General features: G+C 35.0%; 1 protein-coding gene and 1 non-coding gene across 7 annotated transcripts; one reads left to right on the top strand and one right to left on the bottom strand.

Moving 5' to 3' along the window:
* Window positions 1-5,364: 5,364 nt before the first annotated feature.
* On the bottom strand, window positions 5,365-12,903 carry LOC109184551 (DNA topoisomerase 1). Of its 6 annotated transcripts, none has more exons than XM_019334567.1 (15): window positions 12,688-12,903; window positions 11,884-11,953; window positions 11,655-11,747; window positions 10,953-11,120; window positions 10,102-10,611; window positions 9,559-10,022; window positions 7,671-9,401; window positions 7,179-7,293; window positions 6,998-7,087; window positions 6,739-6,804; window positions 6,560-6,655; window positions 6,286-6,399; window positions 6,047-6,112; window positions 5,873-5,968; window positions 5,365-5,732 (listed from the first exon to the last, which is right to left on the bottom strand). In XM_019334567.1, the coding sequence occupies exons 4-15, from the start codon at window positions 11,010-11,012 to the stop codon at window positions 5,592-5,594; spliced, it is 3,549 nt and encodes a 1,182-aa protein (XP_019190112.1). In that variant the 5' UTR covers window positions 11,013-11,120; window positions 11,655-11,747; window positions 11,884-11,953; window positions 12,688-12,903; the 3' UTR covers window positions 5,365-5,591. The 6 variants fall into 6 exon arrangements, with proteins under 6 accessions (XP_019190112.1, XP_019190114.1, XP_019190113.1 ...); XM_019334569.1 differs by having other exon boundaries at window positions 10,102-10,605; XM_019334570.1 differs by having other exon boundaries at window positions 5,701-5,782; window positions 5,816-5,968.
* A 3,158-nt stretch (window positions 12,904-16,061) lies between these two features.
* TRNAL-UAA lies at window positions 16,062-16,144 on the top strand. Its single transcript has one exon. It is a non-coding gene; the product is annotated as a tRNA-Leu (tRNA).
* The last annotated feature ends 7,002 nt before the right edge of the window (window positions 16,145-23,146 follow it).

The following is a 23,146-nucleotide window of genomic DNA, read 5'->3' as shown; positions in this document are numbered from 1 at the left end:
TTAGAAATGAGTAGGAATGCTAGAATATTGTGCGTTTGAGCTATTGGACACCTTGTTGATGTTGGGTGATGTGTTTTTGATGTTTGGGAGGTGGTTTATTGTCTGGTTTGGCCTTGCAGATGAAGAAGGAGCCACTGGTGCACCTCTCAGTGTGCACCAGTGGGAGTCACAGGCCTAGCCAACGGCCCACGAGGGGAGCCGTGGCTAGATGGCCCTAGGGCACGGGTGTAGCCTAGGATTTGCCTTTAGGGCTTTGCTTATAGATTTCTTGATATTCCTGTGGTTCCGGATGCTCCTGAATCGTTATATGATTTATGTTGAGTCGTGGTTTGTTTAGGAATCGTGTTAGAATATATTTGGTATGATTCTTGATTTAATTTCGTTAATTGAATCCGTGGTGTTGTCGTTATGTGTTTGAATGTGTCTGGACATGGTTTTGGGTTCTACGAGTGATCCTGGGACCGAAAAGTTGCCTATGTACCAGTGGGGGGTAGGTGGGGGGATGACCGGCCACCACCTACCCGCTGCCCGGGAGCACTGTTCCAGCGGGCAGCCGGCGGGCGGTGGTCTGCCCGCCGGCCACCCGCTGGAATAGTAGGTGGCTGGCGGGTGGTCTTCCACCCGCCACCTACCCGCTGAAAAGTGACAATGGGTCGTGATGTTTTTCCCCGTTATGACTCGGTACCTTGGGGCCGTTATGACGCACGTTTGGGCTTGGAGTTCGTTGAATTTGGATTAAAAATGAGCATGTTATGATAGAAATTGTGATGGAATTGTTTACAATAATATGCAAATGTGATGTATCAGACTTACTGCTGTGATTAAGTGTTGTTAGAAAAACATGACTAAAGTGTGTATTATGTTTCATGGAAGTTGTAGTCTGGTTATAATGGTGGAAATGTACAGAGTATGTTGTTTAGCAATTCAAAGCATGATTGTGTGTTCTTTGAGAGTTCACAGTGATATATAGAATTGGAGCATGTGTTCAGTAAATTACATTCCAAGCATTTCATGTTTTAATAGTGCATATGGCCAACGTGAGCCTCGTATTATTTTCTAAAACTCATGAGCATGTGAAATGTCATTTCCTTGTTGCATTGAGAACGTGTTGAGAAGTGACTTGCATATAAGTACATAAGTAGAAGAATTGCATTATATATATATATATATATATATATATATATATATATATATATATATATATATATATATATATATATATTATAAGTGAGGTTTTGGAGGACCCATTGGGACTATGTTCTTTCGGATGATGATGACCGGACATTGAGATCCGATGTTTTGTAACGCGGTGTATTCCCACGAGGTTGGAAACTGTCCGCCAGGCTTGGAATCCTAGTCAGGGGGTATGCACGCTGAAAGTTCGATACCTGATTCCACAGAGTTGAGAATAGAATCAAGAGAGTGGTTCGGTGGATGAGATTGAGCATAAGTCGGCTAGAGGTCATACCCGGATAAGTTCGTTCACGCTATGGTGAAGTTCCTACCTCATCCATTTGTTAAGAAAGCGAGTCATTGCGACTCTAAGAAAGCGAGTCATTGCAACTCTAAGAAAGAAAGAGCAAGCGAGTCCTTGTGGCTCTAAGAAACCTCCACAGAAAAGTATTCTATTTACAGACGAGAGTATATGTATATGTATTCTATAGCTCCTTATTGCATTGGATAATGTTTGCACAAGTTTGCATATCGAGGAGGATTGCATTAGATTACATACTGATATTTGATTGCACAAGTTTGCACGATATGCTTACAATAGACTATATGTTGGATACTTGATTGCACTTCATTACATGTTGAGAATTTGATACCATGAGATGGTTTGTTAAGTTTATGTGTTGGCATTAGATTGTTATTGAGTTGTTATATAGAATTGAGATTGCTATGTTAAGTATTCAATAGTACGAGCATGATGATAGTTTTGATTTCGTTGAAGTATGCCTATTTGATCATTTAGGTTGTAAGCATATAGAAAGGTTTATGGTTTATATTAAAGTTTTGTCTAAGTGATTGAGATTGCTTAATTTGGGAATGTGAATCAAATGTTTTTCCAAAGTATATATTGTAGTACTTTCCAGGGTTGAGTATGGTTATACTTAGCTTCGTGCTAACAGATGTTTTCTACTTGTCTACTTGTTGTTTTGCAAAACCCCTTTTCAGGTGGGCCCAGCGTTTAAGAGTTGTTCGAGTTAGACTAGTGTAGTTGATCTAGTAGTCTAAACTCTGTTTATTCTATGATGTTTTGGATTATGGTTGTAGACTCTTTCCTTTTTGTTTGGTGATAGACACCGGGGTACTTTTCCCCCACGTTAACTTAATGTAGAAGTTTTCAAATTTGTTAGTTCCTTTAGCCTGTGCAGTCATCGTGCGTGTGACTGTGGCGGTGACATCCCTTTTGTCTAATGTTTAGTATTTAATGTGATGGATTAGTTATGATATTTGAGCTTTGTACTTAATTAAAAAGGATTAGAAAATTGGGGTGTATGCTCACTCGTGTGTTGAATGATGACAGCCCTCATTTTCGGCTTCATCGTTCCAGTCCTTCCTATTCCTTTTTGCGTGTTTTTGGGTGTCTTTGTTATCCTCTCTTGCGTCCTTATAATCGCAATAAGTTGTAGTTTCGGTCCACTCCCTGTGTATTTCTTGGTTATTCGTCCTCGTTTCGTGGCTATCGTTGTTTGGATCTGTCACTGCCACTGCCAACACGCACACTACAACACCCCATGAGCGTGTTCCGGCTGAGACCAGTGAATTACCGGATGTCGTGGTTGTCTCACAAGCTTCTAGTTCTCGCACAGTGTCTAACTCCGTTCCAGTTGATATGGCGGTGGTCGGGCAGCCTGCTCGCTCCTCGGCGTCGTGCGCCCAAACCGGTTCTTCCTCGGTCGCATGTGATCGCCACTCGCAGTATGGGGCCAACTGAGCATGTGGCATTGCTATTTGCTGCGGATGTGCCTGAACCGACGTGCTATTCTCAGGCGGTGCAATATCCTAAGCAGGGTTGTAAAAATCCCGCCTAGGCACCGAGTAATCGGCACCTAGGCGCTAGGCGCCCCTTGGCCGTGGCGATTTTCCCCCTAGGCGCCCGCCTAGGAAACCGGCCGCCTAGCGCCTAACTCGACCGATTACACCGAGTTAACTCGTCAATTTCTGTCGAGTTAGCCGAGTTAACCCAGCCGACTTGACCTTGCTAACTTTTTTCATTTATATATATATATATATATATATATATATATATATATATATATATATATATATATATATATATATATATAATATGACATATATGCACCTATACACGTGCACTGTTTCTCTTTTTTTTTTAGTTAGCCGCCTAGCCCGCTTAGGCCCCGCCTAGGCCGTCTAGGCGCTAGGCGCTACTCTACCGCCCGACTAGCGCCTAGCGCCTATTGCAACCATGATCCTAAGTGGCGTGAGGCCATGGATTTGGAGTTCAATGCCTTACTCTAGAATAACACTTGGCGTTTGGTTCCTTGCACTCCGGGTATGAATGTTGTAGGTTGCAAATGGGTCTTCAGGACAAAGCGCAAGGCGAATGGTTCGATAGAGAGGCATAAGGCTCAGTTGGTTCCTAAAGGGTTTAACCAGGTTGCTGGACAGGATTTTTTTGTGACTTTTAGTCCGGTGGTTAAACCGACTACGATTCGACTTCTTTTGTCCTTGGCTGTTTCTTGTGGTTGGACTATCCGGCAGTTTGATGTTCACAACGCTTTTCTAAATGGTAATCTTGCTGAGACGATTTACATGAAGCAGCCACCGAGTTATGAGGACAAGTTATTAAAATGGCGCACTTGTGGGGGAAGGCTTCCTGTGTGGTTATACGGTTGATGCACCTTAAGCATTAAAATGTCGCACCTTAAGTACACAAACCAGACACCTTAATCACATAAACAAAGCACCTTAAGAACACAAACCACTCATCTTAAGCACACAAACCACGCACCTTAAGTACACAACAAAGCACCTTAAGAACATAAATCACGCACCTAAGGTTTTAAAATGACACACTACCTTAAGTTTTGCACAACTGACGCACCTTTCAAGTTTCAACCAGGGTTGGATTTTGAGCTACACAGGGCCTCAAATTTTAGGGGGCTCAATATTTAATTTTTACCTATCTAGTTAAGACATTAAAACAAAGTGAAATAACAATTAATCTTAAAAGACTATGTAGAAATGGTAGAAATGCGTTTCTATGGTGTTTCATCTTGTTGGGTTCAAACCCTATCTGCTCAACTTTAGTGCACATCTTCCCTTTTTTATCCTTTTGCTTATTTATTTATTATATTCTTTGCATACAACATTATTATTATTATTATTATTATTACCATTATTTTTATTTTTTTATATTATTGTTGTTATAATTGTAATTTATTCTATAATATGTCTTTTGTCTTTCTCTTTCAGCAAAAAATTTTGATATTGGTTTTAAAGATTGCGCTTTTGGTACGGCTTCATTTATTTATAAGAACAGAGCCACAAAAATCTAAAAATCGGCCTTGGTTTCAACAATTACTCACATTAGCACACAACTCACGCACCTTAAGCACAAACCCCACGTACCTTAAACACAAAAGTAACGTACCTTAAACACAAAAGTACAAAATGCGCACCTTAAGCACAAAATTCACGTACCTTAAATTTGGCCTAGATGCAAAAATTATCAAATTGTCACCGTGTTTTTTTTTTAAAAAATTTTGGTAACCCTGGACGTTGAATTAAGCAAAATCAGTGACTCAAATTTAACCACAGAACTGCACCTGGGCGCACCAACCGTATTTGAACCTAATTCCACACACACACCACAAAACGCAACACAACACACACAACACACACACACACACACAAAACGCAACACACACCCAAAAAATGCACCATACATCCCCCACCTAATTATGCATGTCCGAACACTATGTGGTGCGTTTATGCATACCTAATGGAGTGTTTTTTGATACATTGTTGCATTTTTTTGTTGTGCATTTCCTAACACTATTGGTGCATGTTTGCATAACTAATGGTGCTTCTGCACTGACCGCACATTAAAGCCTAGCCGCACTAGAACTAGGTCCTATATATATACCTAATTACCTGAAGCATTCTATTTAATGGCATCCTTTCCTTACTGTTTTTGTGTTGTTTGTAAATACACAATTTTGGACTGTTTTAAGAAGATGTCAGTTAATTTTTAAGAGGTTAACTCTTCTTCTTTCTTTTTTTTTTTTTTTTTTTTTTTTTTTTTTTTTAAATATCATGTAATTTAAATTAGCAGAAAATTTACATGTCAGCATGTATGCATGGATTGAAATTCTAGGTGACAAGTAAAGAAACTTGGAGAATATGTATGCTGTATTGATTTCCTTGGAAAAATTATAGGTTTCTATAAAAAATGAGTAACCTGCTACTTACATTTATAATGGATTTTACCACTACAAACATCCTCTTCATGATCTGAAATAATCTCCTCTTTGCAACTATTGCTGTGAAAGAAAGGCAGCCCTAAAGAATGTCCTCTATGTTGCAGGAAATAGCATTGTACCTGAGATCGTGAGCCTAAATTACCTAACAGCTGCAACCTTTTCCTGTTGTTCTTCGCCCTTTATTTGGCGCTTGCGTTGCCTGGATCTTGCGTTCTTAGTTTCCTTGCTCGATAAAAGCTTCAACGCTATTTCCAGTGTTACGTCTTTTGGCTTCAAGTCCTGTACTTGACATTTTATACAATAATTCTAAATGTAATTCTAAATGCCAATGTAATTCTATGAAAAGCAAGAACCAATTTTTAAATGAACCATGAGGCACACATACAAGTAAACAGTGAAGAATGTGCATAAACGTGTACCTTTGGTGTGGGAGCAGTTGTGTTCCCGTGTCTTATCGTAAATCGATCCTTTTCAAGTTTTAGTACGACCTCGAGCCCATCAGCTGGATGGTTTCCCTATACATATCCGGTTTTCATGAATTCAAAGAACATTTAGATAGAAATTTAACAATTGAAAGGCTGTTGAATAATCACCAAAGTTACAGGGTACTGCAACGACTCTGAGGAATCTTCCAAGGTTACTGAGCTCACATCCTTTCCCTAAAAGAAATCGAATATTGCAAATTCAGTGATACTGAGGGTTCTACATAAACAATACGGAGTATCCTATATGCAATTATAACAGCGTGAGAAGGGCAGTTGGATTGAATGTCTCCTATGTAACTATGTTGGATAGAAATGACTCAGTTTCTACGACTGTGAACCTATTATACCTCATCAGCTTCGACAACCTTTCCTTTGGTCTTGGGTCGCCCACACTTCCTCACATTCTTACTTAACAAAAGCTTCAAAGCTTTTTCCAGAGTTACATCTTTGGGATTCAAGTTCTGATGCCACATTTACATTAAAGAATTAGTATGTATCCAAACTGACGTAGTATAGAAACCAAGGCTGAGAATATATAGCATTAATAAGCAAACAAAATGCATCAGTGAATAGCAAGGAACATCAACATATATGGTACACAGAATTTGACTTAGCATATACCTTCGGTACCGGAGCAATTGTGCGCCTATGTCTGATAGTAAACCCAAACTTTGCAATTTTTATTAGAACATCTTGGCCATCATCTGGATGTTTTCCCTATATATATATCCCATTTTAAAAAATCTAGTGAACATTCAGAAATTAATCAAGAAAAAAGTGAAAGGTTGTTGAACACACACCAAAGTCACAGGGTAGCGCAGCAACTCCAGGGCATCATCCAAGGTTACTGAGCTCACATCCTTTACCTGAGCCAAAGTGTATTGCAAAGTCAATGATACTACAAAAGAGTTATAATTGAACATTTCAGATATATGCATATGACTCATGTATCAACATATTATGATGCTAATAAATAATAGTGAATCAAGAATATTGCGGTATCCCATTGTAAGTGCCAATAGTTAGAGTTGTAAGTTGCTAATGCGTTAGCTCACATACTTGGGATAGTGATGCTCGCTTGGGGATGTGACCAGAACTATCTTCTCCGAGCTGAACATAGTATCCATATGGACCATTCTTAAGGAGAACCTATATGAGTGTGAATAAATATATAAGAAACAAGACTGAGCATAAAATGGAAGTAATAAGTAAATTAATCCATACTGCTGAGAAGAAAAACCTTTTCATTTGAAGATGGATGGACACCCAGCAAAGTTGGCTCATCCATATTATTCGTATTGTCTTCTGATGCAGTGTCTTCATCCTGCTCACCATACAATGTCTTTGCAATGTACCTGAAATAAGCTTACAGGTCATTCACCAACCAAAAACAATAACAGTTCAGTAGCAAATTGCTTACATTAAAAACTAGTACTCCGTAAAACTTTAGTGCAATCGCATTTGAGCAGAAAGAGAAGAATCCACAGTGGGATTTAATTCTTCTAGTTCTAGTTATTCTCATACAAGTGAAAGTAGCCTTTCCAACCCAAAAAGAGGCCAACAACAAGGGGCCAACATTAACATAGCATTCATTTAATGAAAGATAAAAGAGAATGGAAAATGCATGGAATTATGTATTACAACTTTACAAGTAAAAATGTGAGCCTAGGCAGACAAATAATATCTATAAGCACTGGCTGAAAAACATATGAAAACATTAGCTGATACTCACTTGCACTTTGGGTGTTGATCACATCCTATAAAATAGCCTGCACCAAATCTGCTGACTTTAAATATTAAAGTTCCTTCCTGACATCTAGGGCATGTCCTAGATCCGTGTGGAAGAGATGCAAACAAAAAGTCACCATATGTTTTCTCCAACATCTTCTCCACCTGATGGATGTGAACATTTTTTACATGTTCACAATATTTATTAAATCTTGACCAATAATCTTTTAACAGGCCTTTCCATTCAGTCAATCCAGCAGACACATTATCGAGTTCAGTCTCCATATCGGCTGTGAAACTATAATCTGCCACTTCAGAAAAATAATGTGAAAGAAATGCTGACACCATACGGCCTCGAAATTCAGGATGTAGTACCCTGCTTTTTACTGTCACGTAATTTCTATCCATTAACACTTTGATTGTGGATGCATAGGTAGAAGGTCTTCCAATACCAAGTTCCTCCATCTTCTTAACCAAGCTCCCCTCAGAGTAGCGTGGTGGAGGCTGAGTATGATGTTGCTTTAGCTCAGTTTTACCTAGAAACACTGGATCCTTTGAGTTCAAATTACTAAGAACCTCAAACATTTCAGTACGGTAATCCTCCCCATTCTCATCCTTCTGTATTGAATTAGTTTCTTGGTCCTCATAAACAGCCTCATAACCTTGAAACTCAACCTTTGAGCATGCAGAACGGAAAATAATAGATTGATCTGATTTCCCAATATCGAGTTGTATCTGATCTATGACAGCAGGTTCCATTTGGCATGCCAATGCACGTGACCATATGAGTGTGTATAACTTCAAGGAATCATCATCTATTACCCCAAGAAGCATCGAAGGAAGCCTACAAATATCAGTGGGTCTAATAGCTTCATGGGCCTCTTGAGCATTCTTCACCTTCCTAAAGTATGTACGAGGACTCATAGATGCAAAATTCTGTCCATATCGTTCCCTAACAAAGGATTGAATGCCTTTTGCAGCTTCATCTGAAATATGTAATCCATCAGTTCTTATATAAGTTATTAACCCTGTTGCCTTCCCATCAGACAACTGGACACCTTCATACAACTTCTGTGCTAGCCTCATTGTATAAGTTGATGTGAAACCCAGTCTGTTAGCAGCATCTTGCTGGAGTGTTGATGTTATATGTGGAGGAGGCGGGTTTTTCTGCCTTTTGGATCTCTTAGAACTAAGAACTTCAAACACGGATGAATTGATCTTCTGTTCAATGCCCTTTGCCTCTGTGTTGGAACGTATTGAAAGCTGATTTAGCTTTTGAGAATCAAAATGTGTCAAATGTGATGAGAAATAGACATTGTTAGCTGAACTTGAATTGTCCCTTTTACTGAATTCAACTTGAACTGTCCAGTATTCCTGGGGCACAAATTTGTCAATTTCCATTTCCCTATCACATATTAGAGCAATAGCAGCAGATTGCACCCGACCAGCTGATTGGCAGCCAGGAAGTTTCCTCCATAGCAATGGAGAGATGTTGAATCCAAGCAAGTAATCAAGGGCACGTCGTGCAAGATAAGCATTTACTAAATTCCCATCAATCTCTCTTGGAGCCTGGAGGGCATTTTTTATGGATGATTCAGTTATTTCATTGAAAACAACCCTAGCCACTGTAATATCATCATGTAAAGCATCCTGTTGCTGCAACATCTCTATAATGTGCCAAGCAATAGCTTCTCCCTCACGGTCAGGATCTGAAGCAAGAACAATATTCTTGGAGCTGAGAAAACAGGGGGGGAATATATGAGATAAAGAATAAAGCATTAGTTATAAACACAACTAAGATAAGGTCATTATATGATGCTGGAGAAATAAAAGTGTGATAAAGAGGAACTTTAGAAGCAGAATAAGTACTTAACGCTTAATACATATCATACCCACTTAATGCAACTTTGATAGCAGTAAGGTGGGTCCATGCAGCTGGAGGAACTTCCCACACCATACTGAAGTCATCATCGGGTCGCACAGACCCTGACCTGGCAGCCAAGTCCCTGATATGGCCATAACTAGGCAGGACTTCAAACATGTCCCCAAGATATCCTTGAATAATTTTTGCTTTAGTGACAGACTCAACCACTAAAACGGATTTATTGGTGGGTGGATATAATTTTGGCAATGTTTTTTGAACCTGAGGCTTGGTTTTGCTGCCCATGTTTAAACTTTGGTTTTGTTGCAAGTTACTAGATGAAAAATCCATTGCCTTGTCTGATCCTTCAAGAACATTGGCATCCTTATTTGACTTTCCCTTTCTGCGATTGTTTTTCTTGGACTGGATGGATTGTTGCTTTGCCAAGACATTACCATCAGACACTTCTGTAGATGAATTGACGGTAGAACTAATCTGGAAAACTGTAAAGTAAGTCATTGTATTTCATTAACACAATCAAGATTTGTATACTCCTTAATGAGATGTTACTAACCTCTGAAGTGGCAGGAGATTGTCTCTTTTTTGTAGTCCGCGTCCTCTGTTGTGGAACCTCCTCATTACCATCAGCAGATTCACCATTATTCTTTTTGCTTCTCAATTTTCGCTTCACTTTCCCTTTAGTTATGGATGATTCCTTATCACTAGCAGGCAAACTTGATATTTCTAGATTCACATCCTTATTGTTAACCTCATGAGGACTATGGCCATTAACCCTGTATGATACTGCCACTTTAGGGGAATGAGAAAAGGACCGGGAACCTAATCTACCCAATGAAACAGAATTGATGGAAGCTTCATTACTGGGTAAAACCATTCTAAGGTTTGGCAGGGCAGTGAAAAACAATTTTTGGTCAGACTTTATGGCAAAAGCTCTTCGCGGGATTGCCCTGGACACCAAACATATCCTTGCTTGCCGATGCAGTGTCTCCATTTTCCTGATACTTCCAAACGCTGGACATTGTAAATGAGCTGCGGAATAATTCTGAAATGCCTTGTTCTGCAACTTAAAGCAAAACAAATATTGACTGCAGTGTTGAAGCAAAATAAATACAAACACAGAACACATGGTTATCAACATTCCAATGGATCTAAACATTACAAACAAGTTACATATTCATATTTACAAGGTAAACGAAATAACGTATTTCCATTCTCAAGTTGAAACAATCATTTCTAATCCAAACTTATCAGTTCTAATGGATTACAAACAAGTTAAATATTCATATTTACAAACTAAACGAGATAACGTATCTCCATTCTCAAGTCAAAACAATCATTTCTAATCCAAACTTATCAGTTCTCCAATTCAGCTCATTCCATTTTCTCAAATTTGAATTCACTTACCATAATAATGGAGAGGCAGCTACTAGTGGCGTTGGTGAATAGTTGTTGAACTAGCGCCATTTGAGAGTTACAGCTTTTACTCTCAATACTTTTCAATGAAAAGAGTCCATCGCCGGACTCAACATAGTCCCATGTGAGCTCAGAGCTTCTCCGGCACTATAAATGAAGCTGTGAAAATCCGGAAACAAATTCAAATTAAAAATGAAAAACAAATGGTATTTCAGTTAGGGGTGAGCAAGGAGAAAGCAGTGTGGCTGTGAGTAGTACTGTCAAAGCGGGCCGGCCCACCAGGCCCGCGGGCTAGGGTTCATGCAAAGCATGAAGCACATATGCAATTATAAATGTATAGTACGTTACTGTATTTACTTCTGAGTTCTATGGACTTTGATGCTTCTTTTATTTGTGAACTGTATATGTTGAACATCTCACTGTGTTTTGTTTTATGGAAAGTAGTTCTCAGTCCAAAGTTAATATATGGAATGTAGTTCTCAGTCTAAAGTTAATAATGACTTAATATGGTTTTACACATTACTATATCATATAATGACTTAATATAGTCTATATGTACAACTATACAGGCAAAGATAATAGCTTATCAGCAAAAGAGCGAAGTAAACAAGTTAATAATCAATTAATTGTTTCAGTTATAGATTCTTTTAATTATTACCATTAACTTAAGAGGTGATAGTAGTTGGCTCTTACCTTGCAACTAGAGACCTTAAATCCATCATCAGCTAATGTAATGCCAATATGTTTGAAAAAGCAAACAATTGAGGCAATCAGCTCTGCTTCAGCCTATAATATAACACAAGAAAAATAGTTAAAGTTATACATTAAACAAAAATAACACATGTTGGCCTGCTGTATCAATTTCAGGTGTTATCACTTTTTTTTCGTAAAGATTATATGAAACAATTTAGCATCAAATTACCCTTTCTTTATTACGAGTTCTTCCAGTGAAGCAGTAAGTTCAGGTCTCAATGCAACTCTAACTGTTTCCTCTATAACCAACCGAAACAAATTCAAATTAAAAAAGGAAAACAAATGGTATTTCAGTTAGAGGTGAGCAAACAGTCACTCGGTTACATAACCAACCGAAAAACCGAAGGGAATTTTTAACACCTACCAAAGTAAATGCTATAACAGCCCGAAAACCAACCGTTGGTTTCGGCCGGTTATGTTGGTTACCGAAAGATTAACAAATTATTCTACAATTAATAACTAAAAATTCTAATGTGCAATTAGGGGTGAGCAAACGGTCAGTCGATTGACGGTTGGTTTCATTAGGTTATGTGGGTTACAGAAAAAAATAATAATAATAATAATAAATAATTCCAAAACAAATAATTAAAATTCTAATTTGCACTCCTACTGCGTAATTCCAAATCCAAAAGAAATAAGTAGACAAAATGTTTTAAACCCAGTGTCCAGTATAGATTAATATGTTTTGAATTGAATGATGATAGAACCATTGTCCAGTACCCAGGATTAGAAACAATGTAGAGCTGTCATGAATTTAAACTTACAGTGATGATAGTTTTAAGATTAATTATGTTTTAACAATGCTAAAAATACATGAAATGGAGTAAAATGAGTAGTAGCAAGCTAGGAGCAGTCAGCAGAAGCAGAAATAGTAGTAAAGTCAAAAAATGAAACTAAAGACAAATATAATTAAACTAAACATGAACGGAGAGAATCAGAGACTTCATTGCTAAAGACAAATAATTAAACTAACCAAATATGTTAAACATTTAACTTGATTCCTTGAAGACGAGTGGACTGGACGAAGAAACGGAGGAGTTGGCGAGTTGCGGTGGCTGAGTGGGTAGTGAGGTCTGAGGATGTGAGGAGAGAGGGCGTGAGGCGGTAGAGGCGAGGGAGAAAGCAGTGTAGCGTGAGTGAGAGGCGAGAGATGAGGACTGAGGAGTGGGCTATTGTCGGAGACGGAGAGACGGGACGGAGAAGCGGAGAAGGCTAGGGCTATTCTGTATTGAGTTTTATTGGGCTCAATTTTAATTTGTTATGGGCTATTCGCAGACTAGCAGCAGCACTATTATTTTGGGCTATATATATATATATATATATATATATATATATATATATATATATATATATATATATATATATATATATAGGATTTGGATCCAATGAAACTCAATCGTTATATCGTGCACCAGGATGCATAATGCATTGTGCGTCTCGTCCTCCTAAAACGACGTCGTTTTGTTAAGTTGTGTGGGGAGTTGACGCGACAAAGTTTATATGTATTCTGTTATACAATTTTGTATATTCTAGTATACAATTATGTATATTTTATTATATAACTATGTACATTTGAAACATGAGATTTTTTTAAGAGTTAAGAGTTTCTGTGTATTGTGTTAAGAGTTTATACGTATTATGTTAAGAGTTTATGTGTATGTTAGATGTTTGATTATGTGTATTATCCTTTCAAAAAAGTGTATGTGCATTTGAAACATGAGATTTTTTTAAGAGTTAAGAGTTTCTGTGTATTATGTTAAGAGTTTATACGTATTATGTTAAGAGTTTATGTGTATGTTAGATGTTTGATTATGTGTATTATCCTTTCAAAAAAGTGTATGTGTATTCTGTTATACAATTATGTACATTCTATTATACAATTATGTACATTCAAAACATGAGATTTTTTTTCTTTTTAAGAAGTTAACAGCGGACATTTGGCGTGTGCAAAAGTATGAATGTATTATTTTCTTGAATGTGGTACTCTTTTTGGAATGTGCGTCTGGTCTTGATGATTTGTGCAACTGTGTTTGGGTGTACTATGTCCGTAATGGGGATTGGGGGTTTTAAGTAATTGCAGTGAGCGCGCGGATGGTCAGGGTAGTCGAAAATATTTAACAAAATAATTCCATATGTGCCTCATTTTTTATCTTCTTTATTTTATTTTTTCCTATATATACAAATTCGTGTGCATTAGTGAATGAGTTCACAATTTAAGCACAAACAAAACTAACACGAGTACACACCTTTAAACTCATCACAATACATATGCACACACACAATAACACATGTATGCACAAACAAACTCAAAGACAATAACAAGAGACAACGACTTGACACAAATAACGACATGTACACTAACAAATCAATGTTGCACACAATGCCCGATTCAGTGCACACTACAACCAAGATACTTGGATTAAATGTGCATATTAAAATAGAAGCGTACACACAATCTAGAATGCACAAAGAACTACAATGTAGTAAACACATACTGCATCCCTAAACCCCCACTCAAAACTTACTAATTAAAAAATTACTATTAATAGAAACTTACCATAAATAGAATTTTTTATAATTAGCAAGTTTTAAGCGGTAAAAACGAGGTGTTACACTATACAAGAGTGCACACTGATGAAATATAAAGTGCACACGTATGAAATTGGAAGCATACAATCCTATTAAAAAAAATACAATCATACTAAAAAAAATACCTCTTAAAATTGTGCATAACATTCACAAATAATAATACCATAAAATGCACACAAAATTTACTAATTCACCATTATATATGTTAATAAATAGTACAACAAATCTTAAAAAATTAGGACCAACCATGGACCAAAGACCTATATTAATCTTTAATTTTCATGTGGGGAGGAATTCTTATGTGATCATTATATACACACACAACATACACTCTAGCCATTTAAATGATATTTTCTCTTTCTCGAGGAAAAAAAAAACTTTGAATGTAGTGAAGGTGCAATATGTATAATAAAATTAAGAATAATACTACAATATTCTTATTTTTTTACTCTATTTTTTACCCTATACTTAAGTGATACGCTTTGTTCATCTAAAAAGCACCGGTCACAATTTTTATTTTATTCATCTTTTTTATTGTTTCTGTCTACTATATTATATTAATAAAAGTCAATAAAGTTAGGTCTATAATATGAACTAAAAAAATGTCCATCAAATTATTTGATGAAATGACTAATTTAGATTATTTTGATTTTAGTTTTTTTAAAAAAATTCTACTTTACCCTCTATTATATTATTTTCTTCCCTTAAATACCCATGTGTTCTGCTAACTATTTATTATTTTTAATTTACTCATTGATTTCTATAAAAAATGTCTTAGGTCCGAATCCCATTCCAATCAGAGTTATCAAAATTGTTGAACATGTACTATGAATATGTTAGAGTGTATTAAAAATACAATATAAAACTTAAGATAAACTTTTGTCAAATAATTAGCCCAAATAGATACATACCATTCAAAGTTGAACATCAAAAATTACAAATAAGTAACCTTGAAACTTATTTTCTTGCATTTTTCTTATTAAAAAAAATTTAGTTAAGGTTTTTTTTTTTTGTTTAATTAATTTTCTTTTGATTATTTGAAAAAAGACACAATATTTCAATTATGTTTTTTCGTTATTGGGAATGATTTAGGTCATTATGGTATTATTTTTTTTGTTTATATTTTTATAATGGTACAATTGTACATTACTTTATAAACATTGTATTATTATTTTTTATTGGACAAAATTATTCTTATATCATTGTCAGACTTACACGATCTAACTACAAAGTTGTTGATTAGAAATATAACTGCACCTGGACTTTAAACGGTATGACCATTGTCCAAACAATTGACAAAGTTGACACCCACTGCTTCCAATTGAACAAGTTTACACATCATTTCCAGAATGTTATCAATGCATGGAAATATCTAAAGAAATTTGTAAGTTAATTTTTTTTACTATATCATTATAACAATATCTATTGTAACCATATATTTTGAATTATTTATCATCATCCTCTATTGCAAACAATTGTAGTAATTGTCATTGGCAAACTCCCAAAACAATTTGTCTCAACAACTAATGGAAATAAATAAATAAATAAATAAATAAATAAAACAATGACTTTATTGTTGTGGATGAAAAGTAAGTATCCACTCTATTACTCTTAATAAATTACTAGTTTTGCAGGTTAAGTTTATTTTAACGACTCTAAAAAAAATTGGTTAATGCAGCATTGAACTCTACGACCCATTTAGTTGGTAGAAACAATTTTTTAAGTATAGAAAATTGTAAACACAATTATAAAACAATTGCTGGTTTGCCCGAGAAGTTAAGGGGGAAGACTTAAGATCTTCTGCACATAAGTGCGCATGGGTTCAAACCCCATAGCCAGCAAGAGATTGATCATAATTGTCATTACATTAAAATATAAATAAATATTTGTAATAACGTTAGTTTAAATACATATTATTTTTTGTTTGAATTTCTCTAAGTCTTCTTAATTCTCTTTCGGGTAGCATTGTCATTGTCTTCATCTTCAGTACTCATTAAAATAAATGTTTGCAACTGTGTAATAATGTTAGTCTAAATAAATACTACTTTTGGTTTGAATTTCTCTAAGTATTCTTAATTCTCTTTTGGGTAACATTGTCAGTGTCTTCATCTTCAGTACTAGTACTCTTCTTTTTTTTATTGGTAGTGTGTCATGTGCAATTGGGTTACTGGTACTAGCATATAGGGCAACGTCATGCAATGAAATTATGGTGTAGGAAGTTTTAGATTTGTCTTGCTGTGTATGTGAGCATTGTCAATTCTTTGGACAATGGTCCTACCGTTTAGAGACCATGTGTAGTGTATTTCTGATCAACAACTTTGTAGTTAGGTCGCACAGGTCTGACAATGATATGATGTAAGAACAATTTTGTCTGTTAAAAAAAATAATAGTACAATATTTGTAAAGTAATGTACAATTATGCCATTATAGAAATACATACAAAAAAAATATATTAATACAATAATGACTTGAATCGTTCCAATAATGCAAAAGCATAATTGAAATATTAAGTCTTGTTCTAAATAATCAAAAGAATATTAATTAAAAAAAAACTTAACATAAATTTTTTATTTAAAAAATACAAGAAAATGATTTTCAATGTTCTGAATGATATGTACTTAGTCGGGCTAATTATTTGACCAAAATTTATGTTAAATTATATATTGTATTTTTAAAAAACAAAATACATTTTGACATATTCGTAGTACATGTTTAACAATTATGCCAACTCTGATTAGGATGAGGTTCGAACCTAAGCACGTTCTTATAAAAATTAATGAGTAAGTTAAGAATAATAAATAGTTAACGGAATATCCCATTACTAAAGTTTATAGTAACGGAATGCAATGTTATTTAATGAAAGAAAATAATATAATAGAGAGTAAAGAAGGAAAATAAGGCAAAAATAGTGAAATCAAAATAATATGAACCATTCATTTCAACAAACAATTACACCAAAATTTTTTTGTTTCTATTAAAGGCATAATTTTATTGGATGTTATTAGATTTGTAGATGTACAAATAAATTAGTAGTTACAACTAAAAATAATATATATATATATATATATATATATATATATATATATATATATATATATATATATATATATATATATGCATTTCTTTAATTTAGAATTAAATGTCTATAATTTCTTTATTCAAAATAAATAAATAAATAAATTATTCATTATCAAATATATATATATATATATATATATATATATATATATATATATATATATAATTTCATTAGTTATATTGTCTATAATGCAAAGATTCATTACCTTCAAATTAATTATTTAATTATATTCATTACATTGTCATTATCTTCTTTTTACACGTTCATGTAATTAAATATCAAAGTTATATTACAAAATAATGTAATGTCATATTAACTACTTAGGGAAGACTTGTGGACAATAAATATGGTATTCAAATAATCCAAGAAATTGAAGTGGAAAACTATCACGTAATATCTCTGGACTACAACACAATTATTCACTTTAAAGGTAAATCGTATTTTTTATTAAAATGATTTAAAATGTATAAAATTTTACTGCCTTATATAATCTTATTCTTTCAATAAACTATAAATTTTTTACCAAGGACCTTGTGGTCTAATGGTATTTGGTTGCTCCCTTAAGTGGAAAGTGATAGGTTTGAGCTTTAGTGGAGGTGATTAGTAGTTTCGGTATCCAACTTAAATGAATGTATGTTTTTATGCTCATAATAATATGTAAATGGCAATTAGATCATTATATCACGTAGCTACATTTAAAACTCATTATTAAAAATATCAATGTAGGACAATAAAACATTGTGGCACACTTGACGCATGAAAAAATGTCGAGACTACAACAATGGTACGATTGATCTTGCAAAACCAAAAAATGAAGAAAATTTGAAAATAGCCATCGTTGCAACATTCATTGATCATGTATGTAAAATAATTATTGTGTATCCTTTAAATATATTAGAACTAATATAAATTTACAATTCTTTTATTTTTTAGACTCAGCCTACTTGAATTAAAGATAAAATCAACATCAACCTTGACAACAAAATCACATGGTATATAAAATGTCGTAGTCACTGTTTAAAAAAAGTTTATGCAGAAAGTGACAAACTGTTTAATTGCATGCATTGTGGTGAAAAGACAGTAGTGGGTACTCCAAGATTAGTATCAATTCAATAAAACACACACACACACACACACACACACACACACACACACACAATTCAAGTACTAGACTCATTCATACTAATTCTAAAAACATGAACTTCAAAATGAACATGTGCAAAATGGATATGAAAATTGTTGATGAAACTGGACACACTGCGGCATCAGTATTCAGACTACTTGCATAGTCATTGTTGTTATTATCAAGTAAACAAGTTATGGAACTAGGGTGTGTTTGGAAACCTGGTTCCGGGTTTCCAGTGTTTGGATGTGCCTGGAAAATCAAGTCAACGGAAATCATTTTTCATTGACTTTGGAAAATATGCTTGTTTTGGAGGAAAATGACTTCTCGTTTTTTTTTTTTTTTTTTTTTTGGGAAGTCATTTTCTAACTTTTACACCAACATCACACCAAAATCACACCAGCACCACCCTCGCCACCGCCACCACACCACCACCACCACTACCACCATAAACACCATACCACCACCACCACCACCGTCATACCACCACCAGTTGTTGTTATTATTATTATTATTATTATTATTATTATTATTATTATTATTATTATTATTATTATTATTATATAACACCACTACCACTACACCACCACCACCACATTACCACCACCACCACCACCACCACTATACCACCACCACCATACCGCCACTACTATACCACTTATTATTATTATTGTTATTGTTTTGAATTACAAGACTTTGGTGAGTTATTTTGATATATTATTAGTTGTTTTTTATTATATTTAAAACTGTTATTATATTATTATTATATATTATTAAACATGTTGTAATATTCTAAAAAATAATTAAAATGTTTAATTATACAATTTTACTCATTTTTCATAAAATGAACCAAACACACTAATGACAGTTTTCCAGAATGCAACCAAACATTGGAAATGTACTACTAATGACCCATTTTCTAAAAAACATCTTTCAGAAGTCATTTTACTGCTTTCCAAACGGACACTCGAACAAGAGGTACTACTAATGAACCTTCTAGAATTATAATAAATATTAATATTTTATTCAATACTTTCACATGAGAATCTAAGACACACATCTCACAACACATGAAACATGTAGGGGGGAAAATTATCACTTACAAATATCAACAAGCGCTTATAAGATCAAGAGTTCATAGTATAACTAATATCTCAATCATATACATAACAAGGCAAATTCACAGTTTCCTACACCATAGTCTCATTGCATGTCGTTGTCCTCTATACTACAACCAGTAAAAAAGAAGAAGACAAGTACCGAAGATTAAGACAATGACAATGCTAACAAAAAAAAAAAAAAAAAAATTACGAAGTCTTAGAGAAATTCAAACCAAAAGTAGTATTTATTTAGACTATCGTTTTTAGACTAGCGTTTTTACAAAGTTGTGAACATTTATTTTAATGATAATTATAATTAATATCTTCTATATTATATCGCATTTATATACTTTGAATTACCAATTTAAATAAACAAATTCTAACATTCAATTACCTATATATGAACATCTCATATATAATCTTGCATTGATAAACTTTGAAGTATTTATTTAAAATATTGAATATTATGCCATTAGGGAAATACGCATGAAAAACTAATTTTTATAAATAAAATCACAACCATGATGAAAATTCTACCCTTAAATTTAGAGTTAATTCCAGCAATGGTCCTTCGACTATTGTGATTTTCTAAATTTGGTCATTGACTTTTAATTTGGACGAAATAAGCCATTGACTATCAGATTTATTTCACCATTGTTCCTTCCGTGAAATTGGGTTAAACAACGTTAAATTTAGGGGTAAAAGTGTACTTTCTGTGACTAGTCTCTTCTTCCCCTTCCTGTTTGACAGGTTCAGATTATGAGAGGAAAGAGCAGTAAACCAAAGGAGAATAATAGCATACTTGAAAGATGTCTGAGCTCCAATGCAAGATGTCCGTGGGACAGTCTTCATGGAAGGATATGGAGCAAATGCACATATCATGACAGAGGATGGATCGATTATTCCAGCTCATTATAGTCTTCTAGTCAGTTAGCTAAATTGAAATTCTCCATATCTTCCGTCATTATTTAACTAATTTTATACGTCGTCTTTATCATCGTGGCTTTCCTTGCGTGTACTACTAATTAGATCCACGATGAGTCTATACCGCACTCTTTTTGCCAATTGGGTTAGCTAATAGATTTTGCTTTTTACAACAGTCCTAACTTTTGGCATTTCTTCTTTATCATTTGTTCACAGAGTGTTGTTTCACCAGTATTGGGGAATGTACAATCAGAGCATCAATGACTATTTTGCAAGAGGATTCTCCATGTTCTTCTCCTCCCCGCCGGCAAATCAGAATCATAATCACTACTATTATAATGAAGAAGCTATGGATTATGATCAAACCATCTACTCTTCTTCTTCTTGGATTGTACCCTTTCTCTGGGAATGCCTTTCACTCGTCTCACTTCTGCTAATGAGAGGCTGCCCTCTAAATCACGCCGCTCTTTATCTTCTTCATCCCACAAGTCCGCATGTGCCGCCGCGGCCGACCCTCTCGTCACTCACCGCTGTGCTAACTGTGACACCACTTCAACCCCGCTCTTGATAAATGGCCTCAGAAGCCCTAAGGTACATTTACCTTTTCTTTTTTTCTTTTTTTTGTCGCAAAAGTACGAAATGAAAAAAAAAAATATAGAATCAAACTTAAAGATCCTAGGCATGCCATATGATGATGTCTTCATCTTCATTCGTTTCCTTTATTCCTCCAGGTACGCTAGAACTATTGATTTCAAATGAAACTTTTTTTTAGTGAGATAATTGTAAATATTAAAGTCAGAATGTGGAATGGGATGAAGTTTTTCCTAAGAGAATTTGGGATGAGGTTTCCTAAGGGAATTTGGGATGAGGTTTTCTAAGGGAACTTGGGATGAAGTTTGAATAAGACAAATGCATTAAATGCTTGGGGCATAGATTTGTAAAGGGGAAAAGGATGGGCATAGGTTTTATTCAAGGGAAAAGCCAGAGATGAGGTTTTGGGGCATAGGTTTTGCTTGGGGAAATTATCAGGAGAAGTTTTCTTGAATTGCAAGTTCCTAGGCATTTAATATAATATTAAATGTTTAATAATTCTCTAGACTTTTTGGTTGCTATAAATATGCAACATCCTTCATTCATTTGGATCATCCTATCCGAAAATTTCCAGTAGCAGAGCAAATTCAGTAGAGAGAAAATTGAGAGTTATATTTGTAATTCCTATTGTATTATCCTTTTGCCAATACAGAAAAAATTCTTCATCAATTTGCCTTGCTCTGTGTATGATTTATTTTAAATCTTACACTAGAATTTATTCTCAATATTTCCAGTTCAAGTTGCTATTGTAAATTTGGTGTTGTGAACCCGTTTCGATCCTAAGAAGTGGTATCAGAGCCTCAGGTTGGTTCATAGATATATCTTTTTGTATTGTTTATGTTAGAATAAATACTGGTAAATTCTCAAGGCCAGTATTATTCTATTATACAATACTATTTAGATATATTGTTAAGGATTTGAATCAAGAACACCACTTACAATGGCCGCCAAGTACGAGATTGAAAAGTTCAAAGGAAACAATTTCTCTTTGTGGAAAATGAGAATGAAAGCAGTTCTCAGGAAAGATAACTGCGTAGCAACAATTGAAGAAAGACCGGCCGATTTCACTGACGATGCGAAGTGGACAGAAATGGATAGCAACGCTATTGCCAATCTGCACTTAGCACTTGCTGATGAAGTTTTGCCAAGTGTGGCGGAAAAAGGTATGGCAAAAGAGGTATGGGATACTCTCGTAAATTTGTATGAGGCCAAATCACTGCACAACAAGATCATCTTGAAGAGGAAATTATACACTCTCAGGATGATGGAGACATCCTCAGTAACTGAGCACATCAACACTCTCAACACTCTATTTTCACAACTCTCGGCGTTGAGTTATAAAATAGAAGTGAATGAACGTGCTGAAATCTTACTCCAAAGTCTACCGGATTCATACGATCAACTCATCATCAATTTGGTCAACAACAAGGAGGTACTTGTCTTCGATGATATTGCAGCTGCGGTTCTTGAAGAAGAAAGTCGGCGCAAAAACAAAGAAGACAAAGTTGGAATTTCACAACAATATCAGGCGTTGACAGTGACGAGAGGAAGATCAACGGTGCCTGGCTCCAGTGGGAGTCACAACCAAGGTAGATCAAAGTCAAGGGGTAAGAAGAATGTCAAGTGTTTTCACTATGGCAAAAAAGGGCACTACAAGAATGAGTGTTGGCAACTCAAGAAGGATGAGACCAAAGGCAAAAATCACGAGACATCAAATGCTCAGGGATGTGTTGTGAATACATCGGATGAATGCGAAGTTTTATTTGGTGAAGCAGCAACGATTATTGAAGGCAGGAAAAGTCTAGCTGAAGTCTGGCTAATGGACTCGGGAGCAACATGACATATGACCTCACGGAAAAAATGGTTTCATGAATATGAACCTGTATCTAGAGGATCTGTGTTCATGGGAGATAACTATGCCTTAGAGATTGCTGGTATTGGTACTATTAAACTAAAAATGTTTGATGGTACGATTCGCACTATCCAAGAGGTACGACACGTGAAGGGCCTGAAGAAAAATCTATTG

This window comes from Ipomoea nil, unplaced genomic scaffold (genome assembly GCF_001879475.1).
Source record: "Ipomoea nil cultivar Tokyo-kokei standard unplaced genomic scaffold, Asagao_1.1 scaffold1262, whole genome shotgun sequence".
Lineage (NCBI taxonomy): Eukaryota > Viridiplantae > Streptophyta > Magnoliopsida > Solanales > Convolvulaceae > Ipomoea > Ipomoea nil.
This window is presented reverse-complemented; position numbering and strand designations above follow the sequence as displayed.